Source organism: Corvus moneduloides, chromosome 8 (genome assembly GCF_009650955.1).
Source record: "Corvus moneduloides isolate bCorMon1 chromosome 8, bCorMon1.pri, whole genome shotgun sequence".
NCBI lineage: Eukaryota > Metazoa > Chordata > Aves > Passeriformes > Corvidae > Corvus > Corvus moneduloides.
Window position 1 is genome coordinate 2,460,000 of NC_045483.1, and position 18,024 is coordinate 2,478,023.

The following is an 18,024-nucleotide window of genomic DNA, read 5'->3' on the forward strand; positions in this document are numbered from 1 at the left end:
ATCATTTACAGAACAACATTAAAACATTTAAAAGACACATTTTCATTAAAGATATAAAAAGTATTACAGCAACTGCCCAAGTCTGGATTCAAATATCAAACCCAAACGATTGACAGGTGAGCAGAAGAGTGGAAAACAAGCAGTGAAACAGTTCCTGTTCTGATGGAAAATGTGATTTTAAGAGTCCAGAGCAACTGCAGCTAGACAAGCCCAGAACATGCAGATAAAAATGAATATCCAGAGTCCAGACCAAAGAAAGAAGTGATTCCTCATGGATCCCAGAGAACTGCAAGCGCATCAATGACACCCTGAAGAGCAGCAATTATAAACCCAGCCCTTGCCAAATTTCAGCTCCAGGACCACGCCCTTGCTCTCACCAAGGCAGCTCTGACCTACACAAGCACCTTTCTCACAACTTAGACCACAAAAGTGAGACTTGAAAGGAGTTTCACTAGAAAATGCCCAGCTTTCCTGAGCAGTACTTTTCTCTCTGCATTTTTTCATCCCATGTTGTCCTGATTTTGGCTGGATAGAGTTAATTTTCTTCCTGGTAGCTGTGGTTTGGATATGGGATGAAATTAATGTTGAGAGCACGCTGATATTCTGGGTTTTGCTGAGCAGAGCTTGCCCTGAGTCAAGGACTTTTCACTCCGCCAGCGAGGAGCTGCACAAGAATTTGGGAGGAGCATGGCCAGGACAGGTGACCTGAAGTGGCCAAAGGGACGTTCCACACCTTGGAATGCCAGGCCCAGTTTATAAACTGGGGGAACTGGCTGGGAGCACTGATCTGGGCTGGGGGACGGGTGCTGAGCAACTGTTTGGGCATCACTGCTCTGTCTGGGGCTTTATTCCTCCCTTTATCTTTTAATTGCCATTATTATCATTATTATTATTATTATTGTTATTATCATCATTATCATTATGATTTTGTTGTGTCTTTATCATTATATAGAGGAATATATTTTCTATTATTTTCATTTTAGAAATTAGGTATTTTGTCATAACCTCTTCTATTATTCTATAATGAAAATGATAATAATTTTTTTCATTTTTTTTAAACTTTATTTCCATTATGAAACCGTTCTCATCTCAACCCACAGGTTTGACCTTTCCCTGATTCCCTTCCCCATCCCAGTGCAGGGAGGGCTGTGGAAGTGATGGGATAAACCCCAACACCTTTTCAGAGCAAGCTGCTTTTCCCTTTCTCCACTGGAATTCCTTTTCCAGAGCCAAATGGTTTGAACTGCTTTAAAATTAGAGAAAGATTTGGCTTTATAAACCTTAGTATGTCTCTTCTCTCTGCTATAATCATTCTCTTCAGCCCATTATCTGTATTTGGTTTGGGAATGTTCTGCTCTCAGTGCCCATCCATGGAAATGCTCCAGGATCCCAAAGGAGGCTCAGTGGGAAGCAGCCCTTTCAATGCAGTGATCCCATCTGCAGCAATTTGCAGCTGGACTTTGCCTTCTCCCTCTTAAAACAGCAGCTCTGAGCTTTAGAGATGCCAGAGCAGGTGCAAAAAGGGGCTTCAGCACCCGAAAACTAGAACCAGGTAAAGAGCTCTGACCTTGCCTAACACAGGCAGAAAGAAGAATAATACAAATTCAAGACAAACTGCAAAGTCCAAACATGAAAGTTACACAAAAGAACGAGCCTGGAGCTGTTCTGGGGGGTCTGGAAGGGAGAAGAGAAGCTGCAGAAGGATTAAAATCCAGATGGAAGCTGCCTGGAGCATTCCCAGGGTGGCAGAGGGGATGTGGCAGAGCTGAGCAGGCTCTGGGTCGTCACTGATTGCTGGAGCTCAGCCAGGGAGCTGGGTGTCCCCTCCCAGCCCTGCCTGGCCATATGGCAGTGGTAGTTTCAGGTTATTACAAAGTTATCTCCTCAGCCATAAACTCCCTTCTATTATGCTGTAATGAACTCGGGTTGTTGCCTTAGCCAGGCTACCCAACGACTCTGGGAAGACAAATTTCAATTATTATTGCTTATTTAACAACGAAGGGCATCTTTAAGGTTAAAGTGTTCTGCATAAAAGGGAAAGTGAGCAGATCTCTAAGTAAAAGCTACTTCAAGAATGGAAATCAGGACATCTGGAAGATTTAACACTGAAAGTTCCTTTCCTAAGAAAGCTTTTTTTATATTTTTTTTCTTCTTTCCCGACCACATTTTAGTAATATCTCATCACTACTCTATTTTACTGCTTTCTTTAATTGCCTTCAATCCACTGGCTCTTGTTTTAAAACACTGAACAGCTCCAGCTGTACTCCTGTGTGTGTCACAGTGCTTAAATAATTATTTTATATTAAATCTGGAATGCCAAGCACATTTTGTTCACATCTCACAAGTGCACTGAATGACCACAAACAGGAAAAAAAAACCCCAAACACAAGCTGAGCTACCTTACGAAGAGATTAACCAAATTAAACTCACCACAACATCCGACCTCATCTTCCCAAAAGTCTTGATTAAATGGGCATAGTGATAATCCTCCATTTGCCTCAGGATGGCTGTCATGCAGGCCACGAAGCTCCCCTGGCAAAAAGCAAAGGAAAAGAATCCATTCTTTAGGATAATGCAGCATAATACTGCCTATCAAAACACAATATTGCTAGAGAGCACCACGGATTGCAGGGGAGCTAATCCTGTCATTAAAATTCATTAATGGATATGCCAAACTCTGTCAAGAAAACAACAAAAGAAAACCATCTCAGAAAGTTTCCATTTCCGATTTCATGGGTTTATCACTGAAGTTTTTGCAGCATGTTCTCCATCGAAAGATTGCTCAGACATTCAAGGCTTTGCAAGGTAATAAACAGCACTCCTAAAATATCACACAATATCAGCATTTGCATTTGGAAAGTCAACATTCTGCTCAAGGAAGAAATCCCTTCAAAATCATCATATGGAGCATCCCAGCTAAACCCCAAGTTTTCATTTCACTGCATGGTATTTTCAGATACAGTGATGCTTAAAAAAACACCACCAAAACCCAGTAAATTCCATAAAACAAGAAAAGCAGAACCACCCAGATCTCTCTCCAACCACATGAAGAGTAAAAAGTGACATAAAGAAAGTTTAATTTTTCCTTCTGGTGTGTGAAGGTGTTGTAGCAACAATTCCAACCCATTCCCATGCTCCTAGAGGTAGTAAAATCCCATAAATGGGAGCTCCTTGTCCATCCTCCCTCTCTGACTATGTGTTAAAAGTCTATTAATGACATCCACATCTTTTCTGGTCTTTAAAGCAGGAGGAAAAACATTAAAAATTGGAAAAAAAACCCCAGCAGAATGACTTAGAAAAGAAGTGATTCTTTCTATGGTTTGATGAAATTGCAAATTCCCCTTTCTGTGCTGTTTTCAAGGTTAGTTCATGCCACAGCCCAGGAGAACACTCAGGAATTTTCTCTGCATAAAGGCACAGAGCCTTTATTGTTACCTTTCAGATCAGCATTAATTTCAATTTAAAATCTTTAATTCCACAGCAGCCCAAGTAATTGAGATTAAACCCAAACTGACGCCGGGTCACCTGCATGTGCTCTGAGCCCTCTTATTTACAGGCTAATCCCCAATTTCCACCTGATAAGCACTCCTGGAATTTGCTTTTCTCCTGCAATGGAGCTGAGATCTAAACTCCTGACGGGCTGATTTTGTGCACGTGGGAATATTGGATTTTCCAGGGGATGCCGAGGAACCTGATGGGAGCTCTGTGGCATCTGCAAACACCATGAATATGGAAGGAAAAGGCCACCCAAGCTGCTATTCTGGGACATCAAAAGAACTTCCTAACAACCCCTGACAAAGACAGAAGCTGGGGCGCTACAAAGACAATGTTTGCTACTATGAAAAGGAAGTAAGAGGGGACCATCTCAAAAATCCAAACTTTAATTGTCAAAACAGCGCCTAACGAGCTCCTGCCACAACAAACACTGGGCTCATGCCTACAAGAAAACATTCCAGAGCCCCCACTGCCTCCTATTTCCCCTAAAGATGTCATCAGTCACAGTGATGTGCCAGCACCAGGCAGAATTATACATTTTTAAATTGGCTGCCTCAGATTAGGCTGCAGATGGAGCTCAGTCCATCCCAGCTCTGTGGATGGCTCAGGAATGCTCAGGAGAGCTGGGACAAGCCTTGTTTTGCCCATGGTATCTTTTCAGAGACACTTAAATAGCCTCAAAGTCCACTGCCTGGCAAAGACATCAATCCAGTTTTTGCTGGATTTTTGCTTCACATCAACCCCACGCTGGCAAATCCAGCCCTTTCCAGGTGACCAGCAGCTCTGCTTCCAACAAACTCAGTTCTAAAACTGGCTGAGAGCTTTGGTCATGTTTTTGTGTTAATCTGCCTTTTTGGGGAGTAATTTAAGTTAATGCACAGGGCTGCAAGAGTTAAAAGATGAATTTCATCCCTGAGAAACTTCTCAAGGCAAACTGATGCAAAAAAATTCATAGAACCCCAGAAGTGTTTAGGTTGGAACAAACAACAAAGCCCACCCAGTGCCACCCCTGCCATGGCAGGGACACCTCCCACTGTGCCAGGCTGCTCCCAGCCCCAATGTCCATCCTGGCCTTGGGCACTGCCAGGGATGCAGGGGCAGCCACAGCTGCTCTGGGCACCCTGTGCCAGGGCCTGCCCACCCTGCCAGGGAACAATTCCTTCCCAATATCCCATCTAAATCTCCCCACTCTCAGCTTAAAGCCATTCCTCCTTGTTCTATCCCTCCATGCCTTGTCCCCAGTCCCTCTCCAGCTCTCCTGGAGCCCCTTTAGGCCCTGCAAGGGGCTCTGAGCTCTCCCTGGAGCCTTCTCCTCTCCAGGTGAGCATTCCCATGGGTGTGGATTAACTGGTAAACTTCCAAACACATTTTAATATTCATTTCTTGGAGCAGCCAGAGGTGGGGATAAATTTGATTGCCATCTCCTCTGCACCTCCTGGTGATCTCTGCCCCTTCTGCATCCCTCCAACCTCCTGACAATCCCTGGGAGCAGCTCATGGCTGCACAGGGGGAGCTGCTCTGACAGTCCCCAGCCAGCAGAAATGATGTGTCACTGAAGGGACTAATAATTATACAAAAATACCTTCTTAATTAGCACAGTGAGAATCAGAAAGGAACAACAACATTGAATGTCTGCTGGTGAAACACTCTTGAGTCCATGTGCAAATGGGGAAATGCCAGTAGGAGAGCTGGCTAAAGACCTGGAACGGCTGCTGGAGCTAAAAATAAATACAGGAAAATAAACAATAAGCAAATAGAAACGGAACACCAACAGGAAGGGATTCTGTAGTGCTGTAAGTTTTAGTTAAAATTACAGAAATTTGTTTAATTTCGTCATCTCAGCTCAGGCTGAGCCCCCAGAGGGCGAGGGTCTTTGACCAGTTATGAGCACCTCGTCCTGCTTCCCTGCATTAAATAATGATTCACACTCATCTTAGTGTTTATCTTGGTAATAAACCCCCTTCCTTTGATACAAAACTGGTCCTTGAAGCTGGCATTGCATCACACACAGCCATCCCTGCTCCAACACTTATCTGCAGATCCCCACCTGCAAACCACTGCTCAAGGCCCTGCTGGGAAGGAAAATCTAGTTAATATTAGGAAGAAAGTACAACTACCAGGCATCATTTTCTTTGTGAGGTGTCACTTGCAGCCAGCCCTCTCTTAATTACAATGCTAATAAAAGTTTGTAATTATTTAGAGGCAATATTTGTACTGGATGTACTTTTAATAAGCTCTACTAACTAGTCAGCAATAGCGAACAACATGATTAGCTTTTAATCTTAAGTTGATTTTTAATCTTTTGTTGGATTTGGAGCTTATTGTCATCATCTACAGCCCAGCACTGGAAGCAATACATACAAAAAAGGTACCTAATTCTCTAAAAAAATCAATTTCAATTTGAACCATAGGAATAACTGCAAAGCTGTGTTTATCCAGCCAGTCCTGCAAGGGGTTTCCATTGTCCTGGGTATTTATCAGCTGTTTATTTGCTGAAATACTTTCAGGGCTTACCCTTGAAGTCTTTCCTTATTGCAAAGCTCAGAAATGAGGTGGTCACACAGAGAGGAAGATGATTAAAGAATATCCACTAGAGAAGCCCTTTTCCAGCAGTTTGCTACAATTCCTGGCTCTCCTGGACTGTTTCCTTCCAAGCCACTTTCACTGATGGTCACCCTGGGTCCGGGGCCAGAGGGGTTGGGAAGTGCCCGGCAGGAACAGTCCTGGGGGTGCTGAGGGCTTGGAATGAGCCCAGGTGTGCCCAGCTGTGCCCAGCTGTGCCAGAGGCCACTGGCACCTGGATTGGACCAGGAATTGTGTGGTCACAAACCCAGGGCAGGGACTGTGCCCTGTGCTGGCACTCCTGAGGAACTTCAGATTCTGGGGACAGGTTTGGGACCCTCAGGACAAGAAGGACCTGGAGGGGCTGGAGCGTGTCCAGGGCAGGGAACGGAGCTGGGAAGGGGCTGGAGCCCCAGGAGCGGCTGAGGGAGCTGGAAAGGGGCTGAGCCTGGAGCAAAGGAGGCTCAGGGGGGACCTTGTGGCTCTGCACAAGTCCCTGACAGGAGGGGGCAGCCGGGGGGGTCGGGCTCTGCTGGCAGGGAACAGGGACAGGAGGAGAGGGAACGGCCTCAGGCTGGGCCAGGGGAGGCTCAGGGTGGATATTGGGGAAAATTCCTGCATGGAAAAGGTTTGTCCAGCCCAGGGCAGGAGTGGAGTGCCCATCCCTGGAGGGATTTCAAAGCTGTGTGGATGTGGCACCTGGGGACATGGGGCAGTGTGGCCTCGGGGAATGGTTGGATTCCATGATCTTAGAGGGGTTTTCCAGCCTTGATGATTCCATGATTCTATTCTATGATTGAAGTATTCCCAAAGCAAAACCATGGGACCAGGATAGCTGCAAGCCTGTCCAAAGGGAAGCCAGATCCAGCTCCCAAGCAGCATGAGTGAAAATTCAGCTACATTAAAAGAAAACAAACCTAAACCCAACAGCAAAGCATCTCTTTTCTTCTTTGGAAAAGATGCCTGATTATTAAGAAACACATTTTATATTAAAAAAATGAATATGCAATTCCAAACTGTAAAATTACTTCCGATTTCTATAAAATGCAGTCCTGAAGGAAAAGTTGAAGAGGCACAGGAATGCTCCAAAAGTACCTATTTTCCTAAATCGCCTTTAAAATAAAATACTCAATGTTCAAATGGCTCTTGAACAGATACAAGAAGGAAATTTTAGTTTTAAATAATCCCCACAAGTAACATTAACACTGAGAAATTTCAGAATGAGAATTCCCTGCAGGAGAGACCACACATGCCAACACTTTTCTCCCTCAGGGATAAAAGATCCCATTTTAAACCGGCTTGTCCATTTTCTCCCAGTGAAATATTTAAATTGAAATATTAAGCTCTTTATGTATAGTGAGAAAATCTGAGAGAAATCAAGCCTCCACTCAGTTAAGTGATGTCTCATTAAAATGTCCCTGTTACCACGGTCAGGAATAGATGAAAAGTTTCATTTCTTTTTTTCCATTATATTTTCCTTACATGGCTTTAAAGGACTACACAGCTAAATAAATAAACGGACAAATATAAAACCTGAAACAAAATCACTTGAATTAATTCACTACATTTTGGCTTTCAGAACATTTCCATAGAATTGACTTTGCTGAAAAGGATTTAAGTCCCTCACAATTCCCAGGTACTTTTTAAAGATAAAAAAAATGACATTTTCTCTCTCCTTACAACTTGTATTCTCTCTATATTAGCAACAAATAAAGAACAAAAAATCAGTTGTTATCAATTCTAGAAGCCACTCATTAAATTGTCTCCACTTATGGACTCACAAGATAAAAATCCATCTCTAAAACGTCCCAAATTTCATCTTTTTGCCAAATGAAAATGTAAAATCCGATTTGTCTGCAGACAAGTTTGCTCACTTCAGTAATATATTTTATGTATAAAGTAATATATTTTATAGTATAACGGTATTACACAACCCAGCATGGATAAGAGGATCTTCCATCATTACTTCTTTTAAAGAATATTTTATAAAATAGATAAAGACCTGGATAGAAGTTTCAGCTTCCAGGGTATCCCAAAGGGAGTTTGACGCCGATTCCTGAAGTTTTTTCCCAGCAGCATCGCACCAGGAAGGGCAGGAAAAAGAACCAAAAGCAGAGCACCCCTAGGGCACATACATTTCTCTCTATGTATAGAAATTCATACATGTGTTTCTCCCAGTATTAAAACATTTCTTTTCTCGTAACACAAAATCCGAGAGTAAATTCAGCAGCAGCTTCGGAGACAAAATTATTTCGTGGCTACAGCAGCAGGATAAAAACAAGTGCAAAATGTTCCCATTTATCACGTTTTTTACTGAATACACAGAATTTTCCATTTCCTTAGGCCAAATCCTGCCCCTTGAACATGAGAATAAAACATGGGAGCCCCTTTTCCTTGCAGAAACAGAAGATCACATCTGCAAGAATGGCAGTGATAAATATCTGGGCGTTTTCCTGCTGCCACAAACATTATTTTGAAGCATCTTTTTGCCCATCAAGATGCAGCAGGGTATTTTGCAGTGACAAACTTTGCTTGCAGAGCTTCTGGGAAAGATGTGCTACCTCCTTTACCTGATGTGACTTAAGGAGTTCAGAGCCTCCCTAAGCAACAAAATCTCTTTTAGGTCAAGGCAGGAAAAGTCCATGCAAAATGTAAAATGCAGAGCGCTGATATGGGAGTTCAGAGGTGAGTATCAGTTTATTTAGTCTTCAAACCTTGTTTTACCTCAAGAAGTATTTTACAGATCCTGATTTGATCTCTGACAGTTCAGTCTCAGTCAACAGAAAACTCGTTTTGAAAGGAAAACATTTGCAGCACGGAGTCCCTGCAGGAATGAATGCAGGGAAACCCCTTTGGGAAGAAGAGCAAAAGGGTCCTCACACAGATCACAACCACAACCTAGCCCTTATTTGTGGCCTTCCAGGACCTGAAGGAGCCAACAAGAAAGATGGAGAGAGAATGTTTACAAGGAGCTGGAGAGGGACAGGACACAGGGAATGGCTTCCCAGTGCCAGAGGGCAGGGATGGGTGGGATATAGGGAAGGAATTGTTCCCTGGGAGGGTGGGCAGGCCCTGGCACAGGGTGCCCAGAGCAGCTGGGGCTGCCCCTGGATCCCTGGCAGTGCCCAAGGCCAGGCTGGACATTGGGGCTGGGAGCAGCCTGGGACAGTGGGAGGTGTCCCTGCCCATGGCAGGGCTGGCACTGGGTGGGCTTTAAGTTTTTTCCAAACCATTCCATGATTCTGTGATTCCAAGACCACAGCAGCTCAACTGAAATTCACTTTGCAGAAGGTGTATTTGTTAGAAAATTGATGGTAACACAGTGGGAATAGACACAAAGAGTTCCCTGATTCAAAAGTGCTTTGCACCAACTTCTGTAAAAAGCAGGCAAAAAAATTAATGAGATGTTTTAGCAACACCATTTGTCATGTTTCTAAGGCTCTTTTTCAAAGAAAAAAGTCCACTTTAACCAAAAAAATGCTTCTCTTTTAAAAGCTGCACACAGTGTCAGTATTGAACAGCGCCCTTCAATGGAACCCAGAGTGCTTAGGAGTTCTCAAGGTCAGTACATTTATTCCTGGTTTTCTAAATGCTATTGCCTTTCCTCATGGGTTTTTTTTCCTCCCTCTGCTACACTAAACATTATTTCACTGAAAATCTACAGAGCTGCCCTCAATAAATCTGTTTCAGGTATCTTGGTTTACACATCTATTAATGCTGATAATAAAATTATAAATACAGTCCTAAAGTACAGAAAACAACTGTATTTATGGGAATGGCCAGTACTCAAACAGTAAAAAATAAAAAGGAAAAGCCGTAAAAAAGTGGTTTTAAAACAATTTTGACAAAATGCAGCACTGAATATGGGAATATAACCATGCTGGTGCCAGGGCCTCACCACCCTCACAGGGAAGAATATCTGCCTAATATCCAATCTAAATCTCCCCTCCTTCACTTTCAAGCCATTCTCTGTTTTCCTGTCACTCCATACCCTTGCAGATATTCCCTTCAAGAAGTCACAGAGGAGGAAAAATAAAAACAAAGCTATTGCAATGAGAAACCCTATTCTATTTATCAAACACAAACAATATTGGAAGCCATGTAAATAAACTGATGCAGAGCAGGAAAAGAGTTGAAGGTTTGCAAACACAAAGAAAAGATAATTGGAGACAAGTGGCACTCCCAGTTTGCAATGCACTGCAATCCCAGTAACCGGGATAGCCCACAGGAATTTGGGATATTGTCTCTGCAGCACTGAGGTATCACTGTGACAAATCATGGGAATAAGAGGGAAGATAAATTATCTTTTAAATGATAATCTTTGCACCAGACAGGTGATGCTGCCAGATGAATACACTCCTAAAAGCAACAGCTATTTTGAAGACAAATTATCTCACTTTTGGTGCTTTTCCTTTGCCTGTTTTAACGTAAATTATTTAGCAACTGCTTTATTGAGGGGCTCAGTGAGCCTGAGAGATAAGAAAGATGTGCAATCCAAATTGAATTGATGAAACCACACAGTTTAGATATCCCTGGATTAAAAAGCTCCTTGCAGGAGGAGGTCTCTGTGGGGGAAGCTTTTGCATTTTGTAATTAATTCCTACCTTTGGTTCACTCAGCACATCAACCATCACACCATACCCCGGGGGCTGTTCTCTTCCCGAGGTTTTGGGACAGCACAGAGTGGATACTGGAAGGTTTATGGGAAGCAGGCTCTGATGTGGTGCTGTTCCCAGCTTTCAGAGCTGCAGAAGGTGACCCAGTCCTTGCAGACAGGAATTACTGCCAGGCTCTCATCAGTAGGAAAAATAAAGGCAGGGCTCTCTCCACATTTGTGTGACATCAAAATGAAATCCCCATCACAGGCAATGTTCTCATTCCCTCCTCCCCAAAGAGCAGGAGAAGTGATGAAATGCAAGAAGACTGGTAACAGGCTGGTCCTTTGTTCTGACTTCTCTGACTTAAGCTCAGTTTTCTGTGATATTTTATGTTATGGCAGTAAAATTAATGGTATTTACACAAATGCAGGTATCAATATGGTAAATAAGAGAAATACAATTTCCAGACAGGTCACATTTCAAGTGAGAATTTCTGTTCCAATATTGACAGATAAGAGGAGCTGAAAAGATTAATACCCAGAAGTAGCAAACGGGGGATTTCACAGGAGTGGAATTGCTCTTCTCTGCCTACAGGATTGTCCTTACCCTCCCTGCTCCCTTGGAATCTGGCTCCCAAATCACACCATCCCCTTCCATCCCCTGCCATGGGCAGGGACTCCTCCCACTGTCCCAGGCTGCTCCAAGCCCCAATGTCCAACCTGGTCTTGGACACTGCCAGGGATCCAGGGGCAGCCCCAGCTGCTCTGGGAATTCTATCCCAGCTCCTCCCCACCCTCCCAGGGAACAATTCCTTCCCAATCTCCCATCCATCCCTGCCCTCTGGCACTGGGAAGCCATTCTCAGTGTCCTGTCCCTCTCCATCTCTTGTCCCAAGTCCCTCCCGAGCTCTCCTGGAGCCCCTTTAAGGTCCGGAATTGGCTCTGAGGTCTCCTTGGAGCCTTCTCTTCTCCAGGCTGAACAATCCCAATTCTCCCAGCCTGGCTCCAGAGCAGAGGAGAGGAGTTTCATCTTTGTCCCGCATGCACAAATTGTCTCTTGCACAATTTTACTTTAACTTCTACAGGTTGTTCCATTTTAGAAAATGTGCGCAAGGTTTGCCAGGAGCAGAGGAAAACTTCCACAACATTTCCCTTTTCCAACAGAGATCCATAAGGTTTCTGTATTTTCCGAGAGCTGTCTGCAGGTGTTTGGAGAAGCAGCCATATCTGCATTTTACCCACTCTCAAGGAACACAGTCCTGCTTAATACTCTGCATTTAATTAAAGAGAGCAGGGAAGGCCTCATCTGCAGAACCTGAACGTGAGAATATGTGGGCTGAGTCTCCAAGAATGACCCAGTTCTTCTGAAACATTATTAAATTTGAATTTTGTTTCTTATTGAACTCACAGCAACTCAGAAGACTTTGGGGGATTCTCTCAGACAGCCCAGTGCTGAAGAATGTGCAGTCTCCAGAAGAGCTTCAAAGGTGCCTCATGAAAAGAATATTAAATCAATCTCCAAGCTGCAATCCAAGCAAACTTTTCAACTGTGGAAAAGTGAATTAATTAAACCTCTCTTTTATTACGATTTGGGACAATGACCAAAACGTTCAGCAGAATAAACTCCAACAGGATGCTGCTGATAAAAGGCTCTTTATCCTGTTCCTCCCTGAACTCAGCAGAAATCCAACCCCAGCAGGACAAAAGGAGACCATCACTGAGGTAAAGGACCAACTTCCTGAGGTTTATTTAAACCAGTGTGGACACGGGAATTTCCTCTCCCACACACGATTTTTGCTTTTATCTTGATTTAGATCAATAACATATATTTGGAAGTTAAGAAACAAGCTGAACATGTTAAACACATCTCATTCCCTTCTCCACTCCATGGAAAAGCCAAGATGACAGAATCCCAGACTGGTGTGGGTTGGGAGGGACCTCAAAGCTCATCCCATTCCAACCCCTGCCCTGGGCAGGGACACACCTTCCTCTACCCCAGATTGCTCCAAACCCCGTCCCACCTGGCCTTGGACATTTCAGGGATATCCTGGAAGGAAAGAATGGAATCTTTGCTCAGGAAGCTCTGCTGCTTCCAGATGAAGCGAATTCAGGTTTCTCTGTACTTGCAAGTCAACCAAAACCCACCTAAAACACTTTAGGAGAATAACTTTTCTATTTTCTCACTATACCAAAGGTGCAAAACACGTTTTGACAATTTTCCTCACGATATCCCGCACACTCCATGTGTTCCAGCAACAACAAAACATTTTGGAGTGCTGGTTTTCCACCACTGAAATAAAGTCCCATTTATAACTGAATTTCATCTTCCTCCCCAACTTTGTTTTGGCAGAAATCAGAAGGGAAAGAAGTAAATCCCTCCCAAATAAGGAGTCGTTTCTCACCTTCTAACAGCAACACTCCCGCACTAACAACGGGATTAGAGATGGATATTCAGCTCTGGAATTGCTTCCCCGGACGTACGGCCCCGGCGTGTGGGCAACAAAAACAACTTAAGTGTTTTTTAATTACACATCCACACTTAAATGAGAACTAATCTCTCCTTGGAAAAAGTAATTAAATCCAAACCAAGATTAAAATCAGTCGTTTAAAGCGTTCCAAAGTGAAAATCAGCTCCTCAGGCTGCAGGGGCAGGACTGGGAATGGTCCTGGGAAGGGGCTGGTTTGCTCCAAGAGCTCAGCTCACCCTTCCTACACCATTCCAAGAAAATGCATGGATGTCCCATGATACACATCCCTTTCTCCAGATTTTCTCCTCCCATCAGTAACAACAGGACTAAGCAGAATCTCTTTAACAGGTTCTGTTGTTCAGGTTCACCCCTGTCGTGGAGACCCAGGAATCTGTCCCAAGGTGAAGTAAAATCAAACCAGCACATGCAAAGCAGCTTTGAGACAGATTCAAAAGATAAAATAAGTATTAGGAAAGAATAAAAAAACCCTAAAATCAGTGCACAGGCTACTGCAAAACCTCAATGGAATGGCAGGGAGTGGAACTAAATTTTCTTTAAGGCCCCTCCCAGCCCAAACCATTGTGTGATTCTATGATTAAAATATCACAGAATTCAAATATTTCTGTATTTCTATATGCTACAGTAACACTTAGATAAACTAAAAATACAAAAAATGGGAGAAGAAAAATACCAAAACATCCCAATTAATCCCAGGGCCTATCTTTAGGTCTGAAAACATGAGTGAAATGTTTTATTCCTATTTTAATGCAACAGTATCATTGTTTGGGAAGTACTTTTACTGGCATAATTTCCATGCAGTTAAAACCATCACAACTAAGGCTTTTTGGGGCATAACATCTGAAACCACAGCAGAAAATCAACCAACCCCAAGTTATGGCAGAGCCTACAACACTCATTCCATTCTTGACATTTGGTAAAAATGAGATTCGTAACTTCTCTTGGTATGGCTGAAAAAGACTCATCATCTATTGAGGAAGTAGATTTAAGGATTATTAAAAAAATGCTTTAAAAATACCTCAGAAAAGCTACTTAGAGCAAGACAGAGTGTTTTTCAGCGCCAAGGAAGCAGCACTGATTAGGCTGTCCCTATAAGCAACTGTGAGGTATATGGACAATTTCTGCATAAAGAGAGTACAAACATCACCCAAAGTCATTAACTGGTAGGCAGGAATTAATATGTTTTCAATTCAAGGCAAGTGATAAATATGAATATATAAAAGGCAAATACTCATTGCATCCCTGTAAATTATTAAAACTCTTTCTTTCCTTAATAAATGGAAAAATTAACATATACAAGCATTCTGATTTTTCCAGTTACTGGGGTTTTTTTCTAGCCAGGAATCTTATCCTTGTAATTTATGATAACACCTGAAATTAAAAAAAAAAAAAAAGTAATAAAAAGCAGGCCAAACAAAAAAAAAAGTATTTTAAAGTTTAAGGCTGTTAAATTAAAATTTTATTTAAAACCCCGCATCATGAATTGTCTGTTAAATGAGCTCCTATGGAATATCAAGGCCAGGCTGGATGAGGTTTGGAGCAACCTGTGATCATGGAAGGTGTCCCTGCCCATGGCAGGGGTGGAACTTGTTGCTCTTTAAGGTCCTTCCAAGCCAAACCACTCAGGGATTCTACAGTGACAACAGCAAGGGGTTTGTCCATTCCCCCCCCACTTCAGACCTGGTGTCCCTTGTCCCAGCCAACAGAAACGTGTGTGACACGACGTGTCAGCTTTCATGATGCCACCACCTGCCCATTTACCACCACCTCCAGTCCCCAGGAGCTCTCCCACAGGATATCAAGCCCCTCATTCAGACAATCAATTGCTGCAGAGCTTATCTGTCGCTTGGTAATCGATGTGAAATAATAAAATTACACTTCCAAACAAACAAACCTTGTTAGCTCATCACCCCAGCTCATTGTCCTGAGGACAAGCTGAGCTCACAAATAAAGCGCTGGTGATGTTTTCTACCAGGCTTCAATGAAAGATTTGGTTTCCATCAGCTCACAGGGAAGTAAAACTGAATTCCATAACTAAATGGAGTCTCCACAGCTTGAGCAGGACATCACAGATGGCAGGAGCTACGGGAAGGGCCACCAAAGGGACAGCCTGGAGAAGAGAAGGCTCCAGGGAGAATTTCTTGTGGCCTTCAGTATTTTAAGAGAGCTTGGAAGAAAAATGGAGAGAGGCTTTTATTTTCCCACTGCCAGAGGGCAGGGATAGATGGAATATTGGGCAGGAATTGTTCCCTGGGAGGGTGGGCAGGCCCTGGCACAGGGTGCCCAGAGCAGCTGGGGCTGCCCCTGGATCCCTGGCAGTGCCCAAGGCCAGGCTGGACATTGGGGCTGGGAGCAGCCTGGCACAGTGGGAGGTGTCCCTGCCCCGGGCAGGGGATGGAAGGGGATGAGCTTTAATATCCCTTCCAACCTAAACCACTCTGTGACTCCGTGACAAGGGATGTTCCCTCCTGAGAAAGGGCCACAAAGTCCCAGATTCTCCCAAGAAGGCACAGGGTGGATGGATTTACATTTTCCTCAGGTTTCCAAATCTACAGTGGTGGGGATGAAAGGAGTGCACAGCTGTTGCTCACTAATTTCATTGTGTTAGAACCAGGAGGCAGCTGCTGAAGGCAACGGGAGATGAACTACAAACAAATAGAGATGGGACTTTTAATTTTGGCATTTGTTTTTCCCCACACAGGGAGTGATGGAAGTTGTGCCTACAAAAGCCATGCAGACAGGCAGCAAAGGCACGTCCACAGGGGAATGAATGCACAAAGTCAGGAGAACTAAAGTCTGGAGACAAGGAGCAGCCATTCCACCTCCCATCCAACAGATTTCCCCATCCAGGCCTGGGCAGAAGGATGCTGAGAAGGGAAGGATGTGGAGACACTCAAATATTAGGGCACCACTTCGAATTCCCAGAAGCAAATTGAGGAAGTGCCACAGCATTATCAAATTATAACTTTATTTCTGGGTTTTGGAGATTTCATCCTTTTCCTCTCTAACAGCCCTTCCAGTTACTGGGCTTTTCCATAATACTGATGGACACCCCTTGGATATAAAGCAGCTGCTAATTATGCTCCTCAACCACTGCTAAGTATTAATATTTAAAGTCCTGAACTTGTTTAAAAATTGAAGAAAATCAAAATGTGGTGCTGCTTTTAATGTTTTTTAATACAGTGTCCCCAAGCTATAAAGGATAGAGACATTTTTTACTGCACTGTGTTTTGAAGAGCCACAGACCAAGGGTTGAGAAGGACTTCACACGGCCTCTACTGTCAATTGTAAACTCATTTAATGTCATTATCAGGCTTCCCATACTTTTCATAACACAACTTTTTGAAATATCCTGTGCTTTTAGGATTTCTAGACTTTTCAAAATAAGTTCTGTTCCTCTCTCAAGGTAAAACTCAGCCACAGACATTTTAATACATAAAAGAATTAGGTCTTTGCACAGTCGATCAGGAATTTAGCATATTCTTATTTGCACAAGGCAAGTTTCTAGGTCATTTCATTTAGAAAAAAATAAATAAGGGAGTAGAAGCTCTAAACTGTGAGCATATGGCAACATTTTAGGTGCCCATGATGTTGCAAAGTGCCTCTTTATGTCCCTTTTTTATTCGCTGCCATCATATTTCTCTGTCGTGTATCAAAGTTATTAAGAGCAATTTTATTTTGGCACCTGCTTAGGGATTTTAGAAACTACACTGAAGAGTTCATTTCTGAACATTATGGCCAAAATACTTAATTTTGGTTTAGGCTCAGAGCACCAACAGAAATGGTGAGTTTGATTAACTTCTGTTTGCACTGTTCATTATTTCTCTCTTCCATAATTTTTTTATGATTTTCATTTTTCACTTGTTTAATACATTTAATTTCAGCTTGGGTTTTTTCTGTTAAGCATTATGCATTAGGAGCAGGCTGCTCTCTGGGCTTCCAACTTGAAGGCAACATGTAAAAGCACATAAAAGTCTGTATTTTGATGCTACGTTCAAATTTTAAATAGTTCAATATTTCAGATGAGAAAACCTCACTGAGGCTTTGGGAGTTTACTTTATAACATTGAGTGTTCTCCAGTTTGACAGAAAAGTTGCATTAAATCCTCCATCTAATGAAATCAATGTTGTATAAATAAAATATTATTCCACCAAAGAGCAAACAGGAATCAGATGCAAGTATCCCCATTATTTGTTGGATTTGCCTTTTTTTCTGCTCATAACTTGAGTTTGAAGATGGACTTCATGCTCATCCCAGATTTCATTAGGTGCTTAAATCTGAAACCATTTGTCTGACCGCAAGCAAAAATATGACCAGATTTGTTATTTTTTACTTTTAAGCAGGGCAGGATTGTTTCCCTTCACCATAAAGCCGTTGGAGAGAGAACCCTGGAATTTGGGAAGGTCGTAAAATAAATGAGACAAACCCAAATATTAACAAAGTTGGCAGAATATTCCTTTAAAAATAATTCCCCCACACTTCCAGTTCCTCAAGACATCTTAACAAGGATGTAATTTCCCATTTGCTCTCAGCGAGCAAATCAAACAGGGTGATTTATTATTCAGATGGGCACAAAGGATTTCTGAAATGCAAAAAGAAGGGCTATAAAAGCACAAGTCATCAGTAATGACGACAGCCTGAACTGCCTTTCAAATATGAACAAAATGCAGCCATTTAGGGGCTCATACATCACGCTCTCCCAGCCCCTCATTTATTTCCCAACTGTACAAGCTGCATGAAAATGGAACCAGGGCAGGATTTGGCACCTACTGAGAACATCTTTATCAGGGAAGTGATGCCACACCACGAGAGAGCAGCTCAGAATCCCCATCCTTGGAAGGACAAACAAGGATTTCCAACCACCAGTTTAGTTCCTTTCCCAAA

At 42.9% G+C, this 18,024-nt stretch overlaps 1 protein-coding gene across 2 annotated transcripts in view; it reads right to left on the reverse strand.

The window, feature by feature from the left end:
- The window catches only part of DOCK1 (dedicator of cytokinesis 1), a 264,142-nt gene that overhangs the window by 114,569 nt on the left and 131,549 nt on the right, over positions 1-18,024 (reverse strand). For both annotated transcript variants that reach the window (XM_032117142.1, XM_032117143.1), the window contains exon 28: positions 2,431-2,532. In XM_032117142.1, coding sequence (XP_031973033.1) covers positions 2,431-2,532 — 102 coding nt within the window. The remainder of the gene's footprint in view (positions 1-2,430; positions 2,533-18,024) is intronic.